We start from the raw sequence: 5,137 nt of genomic DNA on the forward strand, positions 1-5,137 counted from the left end.
ACACAGACACAGGAACCCACACACACACACACACACACACACACACACACACACACACACACACACACACGCACACACGCACGCACACACGCACACACACACACACACACACACACAGACAGACACAGGAACCCACACACACACACACACACACACACACACACACACACACACACACACACACAGCCACAGGAACCCACACACACATCACATAATCCCCTTTGGCAGCTTTTTGTCACCTTTCCCATCTGGTTCAGCTGTCGGGGCAGCAGATCATCTGTCAAGATGGCGGATTGGAGGAACTTCAAGGATGTGGTCGGTGGTTTGCTGCAGCCTTCAGGGACCAGGAGGCACCAGCCTCACTCTGCACCAGGCCTTACTGCTGGGGACGATGCTGCGCTGGTGTGCACGAGAATATAAGGCTGCTCATTAGAGATGCGCGGATGAGCTTTTATGCCATCCTAATCCGCGTGTATGCATGAACCGTCCGCCCGCCATAAATCCGCGCAAATTATTTCATACTATTTATAGATCCGTGCCCGCCATGCACCCGACGCTATAAAACGCCATAAAAGGAGCGAACTTACGGTTTCTGCTGCCGTTGGTGCGATCGCTGCAGTCCTAGACTCCAAATAAACTTCCATGCTGTATTATGTCCAGTCCACCACTTGCCCTCATGTAGTTTACTCGGCTAACGCTATAGCTTTAAGTTTAGTTTACTGGATTGCCTCATTGTATGGAAAAATACGAACGCGTCTTCTCTTCAAACACGTCTTCAGCGGAGACTCATTTTTGAGGGTGACGTCATTGACCATATATGGACGAGTGGAGCCTAGCACATGGCTGTATTGTTTGGTTTACGCCCGTGGGTCCTTTGGGGGATCTACAATAGGCGACTAAGAATGTGCCTGACGAAAAATGTAGCTTAAAATACGTTCATAGACTAGAGAACGTAATTAATATTATTGTTCCTCATTAATGAAACATCGTTTCAACCGCCCGCAACCCATCCGCTATTAATCAGAATGTTTAATTTTATGATCCAGCCCGCCCGCGGGGCGGGATATCCGCGGTCAGCGCGGTTATAACTGTGGCCCGCGCATCACTACTGCACACCTAAATGTAATATAAGAAGAAGAAGAAGAAGAAGAAGAAGAGGTCTAATGATCACAGCGAGCGGAGACTGCATTAACAGCTAGCGATGAGCTAAAACTACACGAGAAATTTGCACAGATTTGTGTCTGTATGTGTGGTATTATTTATTCCGTTTTGGGAAATCAAAATCTCTAGTTGCTTGGTCATTCAATACACTTGCAAGGTATCTTGATCGTGTATAGGCTAAAGTATCTTTGCCACCACTTATCACCACCATAGTGCTAACATTTGGCTAAATGTGTTGATCGTACATCCCACCGCTCCCCCTCGCTCGCCCCTTCCCCCCCCCCCCCCCTTCTTCTTCTTCTTCTTCTTCTTCTTCTTCTTCTTCTTCTTCTTCTTCTTCTTCTTCTTCTTCTTCTTCTTCTTCTTCATTTCCTCTCCCAAAATGTAAATGGACTTTTCATTCACACACTGTGTGCTTTATGATGAACTCTGTGGCCGACTCAGACTGCCTGCCAGTGCCGCTTTCTTAACAGCTGCAATTTGAAAAAGAAATCATCTCTTTCCATTCGGAGACGTTCCCTCTCATCACTCGTTCTCACATCGCTTTCCCGCATCGACGGCCTGTCTTTCTGCTCTTTGTCTCAGACATGTTGTATGTTTCTTTCCTGTTCTGTTCTGACTGCCAGGTGTTTGTTGGCTGTCTGTTACTGGCAGCCTTGTGGGCGAGTCTGACAGCAGGACGATGAAACGTGTTGGATGAATCAGTCTGTAGAAAAAGAATTCTTCTTCTTCTACTCTGAAAGGCAGACAAGCGGGTGGAGAGAGAGAGAGAGAGAGATAGAGAGAGAGAGAGAGAGAGAGAGAGAGAGAGGACTGCAGTAAGGACATGAGGAGGCAGACAATATGCGAGTCAAAAAAATATTGCGGTTATTTTCGGCTGTTATTCCCCCGGGGATTATTTCTGTTTTTCCTCGTCATTCGTCCTTCCCTCCCTCTCACCCTTCCTTCCTCCCTTGATCCCTTATTCCCTCCTTCCTTCATTACATCTTTCTCTCTCTCTCTCTCTCCTATCTATCCACCCCTCCATCCCTCCCTCCATCTTTCCATCCTTCTTTCTTTTCTGAACCAAAAACACATTGCATATCAACATGTCAACAAGTGCTCCACATAGAAACGCTCCAACGTTCATTTGAAACGCAAATAAAACAACTTGGCTTAAGGTTTGGGTTATGATTTGGTTTAGGGTTCAATAACAAAAACGTTAAATGTCGTGCAGTAACCGACTAACGGTTGAAAATTTGAAATGTAGAATTTGCAAACACTCTCTCATGTCAGGCAAATGATTTTGCCCATCTGCCTCCCCGACACGCACACACACACAGACACACACACACACACACACACACACACACACACACACACACACACACACACACACACACACGCAAGACACACACACGCACACAGACACACACACACACACAGAGACACACACACACACACACACACACACACACACACACACGCAAGACACACACACGCACACAGACACACACACACGCACACACACACAGAGACACACACACACACACGCACACACACACACACACACACACACACACAGAGCGCCACAGCAGATTTGCTACCTGTTGAATGACAATGGGAATGGGCAACATGTTGCGTCAACAGCACTGCTGCTCTCATCTGCTCCTGTTTGATATAAAAATAGCTGTGTGTGTGTGTGTGTGTGTGTGTGTGTGCGTGTGCGTGTGCGTGTGCGTGTGCGAGTGCGAGTGCGAGTGCGTGTGCGTGTGCGAGTGCGAGTGCGAGTGCGTGTGCGTGTGCGTGTGAGTGTGAGTGTGTGTGTGTGTGTGTGTGTGTGTGTGTCTCTCACTGGAGAATAGTATGAATAATAAGTAGCTGCTGACCGCATGTTAAAGAGGCTGGGCTGAAGCGGTGTGTGTGTGTGTGTGTGTGTGTGTGTGTGTGTGTGTGAGTGATTGTGAAAGGGATGGCATGGTGCCATAGCTTTTTGTAAACTCCGGCGTCACACATGAGTTCATGCAGTCCCTTCTCACTCCCAACTCTATACTCAATTATATCCCTGATTTATCATGCACCTTGTGTGCTGCAGTCAACGTGCCCCGCTACCTTGGGTGGTGCGGGTGGTGGGGGGTGGGGGTGTTGGGGGTGTTGGGTGGTGGGTGGGTGGTTGGGGGTGTTGGGTGGTGGGTGGGTGGTTGGGGGGACTATATTCAAGACCATGGCCCTACTGATGGATTAACCGCATGATCCACCCAGCGGTGCTTTGGGGTGTTGTCTCTTGGAAATCAGAATTGTTGTGTTTTTCTTACCTTAGAATGAACCCTCTTTATATACTGTAGGGAGCGGGTCCCGTTCGCCATGTTTCTACAGTAGCCCAGAAGGGACAAACCAAACACTGCTCTAGCGCGGGCCTTTCCTGTTTTTCGTCCTTTCTCCTATACACAGAGATTCATTTGGTTACAATCTGCAGCCTCAGTGCCACTAAAAACTCCACGCTGATCCTTTAAAGCTATGATTAAATCTATAACACGATTTCCATCTGTGTAGACAGAGATGGATGGATTCAGCGGCGTCCATTGAGCCAATCAGAGGCGTTCCTCCTATCAAAGCAACACACATAATCTATCTCTCCGTCAATCATTATGTCCCTTTTCTGATGGATTCGTCTAGCTGCCGCCTTAGCCCCGCCCTCCTGTCCCTCAGTCAGTGAACCTCCCGCCCCCAACATCTGTCAGTCATCTGCATGATGTCATTCTATCCTGAGCTTTGCCGTACTGTTTTTTCTTCCTTTTTTCACTTTCCTCCATTTTTGTTGCTCTGACACCCACAGGAAGTTGCTCTGACACCCACAGGAAGTTGCTCTGACACCCACAGGAAGTTGCTCTGACACCCACAGGAAGTTGCTCTGACACCCACAGGAAGTTGCTCTGACACCCACAGGAAGTTGCTCTGACACCCACAGGAAGTGATTTACCACCCAACATGTACCACATATTGAAACACACATTAGTGGGGCATCCCAGTGGATCGGAGGGCTAAAGGTATAGCCAAAGTGTACCATAAACACCTGGGGCCAGTTGCACCAAGTGGTCTTATGGCTGGTCTTAAGCTACGCCGGTCGTAACTTTACGACCTAACAGCTACGCCGGTTGCACCAAGAGGGCTTAAGCCTTCTTTTCACTATAGCCCAGGTGTAACTCTTACGCCTGGTCAGGAGGAGGCGTAGAGCCTGCCTGTAACAGAGATCTCCCAGCGGAGACCTTTTTGAGTCCTTACCGTCATCGTCACCGTTATCATCGTAACGTCGCCATCGAAGCATGATGTTAGATTATAACGAACTAGTTGTGTGGCTTAGCCTTCCCAAATGTTGACGTTAGTTTTTTAGAATTTAATACATAGAATTGGGAACGTTACATTCAATTTCATTCAGACTGCTTGGCACTAATCGCCGCCGGCATTTTCCCCCGGGGAGGAGGGAGGGTGTAGTGACGCACATACAGTAGTGGGTGACGGCGCGAGGCACATTTTTGGGCCAATCGGGGCACATTCCCCGGCAATTCACATGGACGCGCATTGCTACGACCAGCGTAGTTAAGACCAGATGTAAACCCTGTTGGTGCAACAGGCGTAAGTCCACTCTAAAGACTGGTCTTAACTAAGACCGACGTAGGAGTTACGACCAGGCATAGTTAAGACCACTTGGTGCAACCGGCCCCTGGGTGGTACCTGGGCTTTTGGGCTTTGTCAAATCTCTCCCCCCCCCCCCCCCCCCCCCCCTCCCCGCTTCCCAGTCTTTCCTGTCTCTCAGGCGTTGGCAACCTAGCGCATTGGTACCACGTCTGGCACGTGAAGGGTTAACCAGTGGTACGACATGCACACACAAGTGCACAATTGAGATTTTTTTGTAGAAATGTTTAAATACCTGCCAAATGACCTATTTCACAGCCTTTTGCAGTTCTTTAGGATATTTACGGTAGTGACCCGCGCTACT

At 48.6% G+C, this 5,137-nt stretch overlaps 1 protein-coding gene across 1 annotated transcript in view; it reads right to left on the reverse strand.

The window, feature by feature from the left end:
- Positions 1-336: 336 nt before the first annotated feature.
- Positions 337-5,137, reverse strand: part of LOC310784872 (CCR4-NOT transcription complex subunit 3-like) — a gene marked incomplete at its 3' end in the record, with an annotated part of 26,299 nt that continues 21,498 nt past the window's right edge. Inside the window, exon 8 of the mRNA XM_083645908.1 lies at positions 337-399. Within this exon, the coding sequence (XP_083502034.1) occupies positions 337-399 (63 nt within the window). The remainder of the gene's footprint in view (positions 400-5,137) is intronic.

This window comes from Poromitra crassiceps (genome assembly GCF_964638095.1).
Source record: "Poromitra crassiceps genome assembly, chromosome: 11".
NCBI lineage: Eukaryota > Metazoa > Chordata > Actinopteri > Beryciformes > Melamphaidae > Poromitra > Poromitra crassiceps.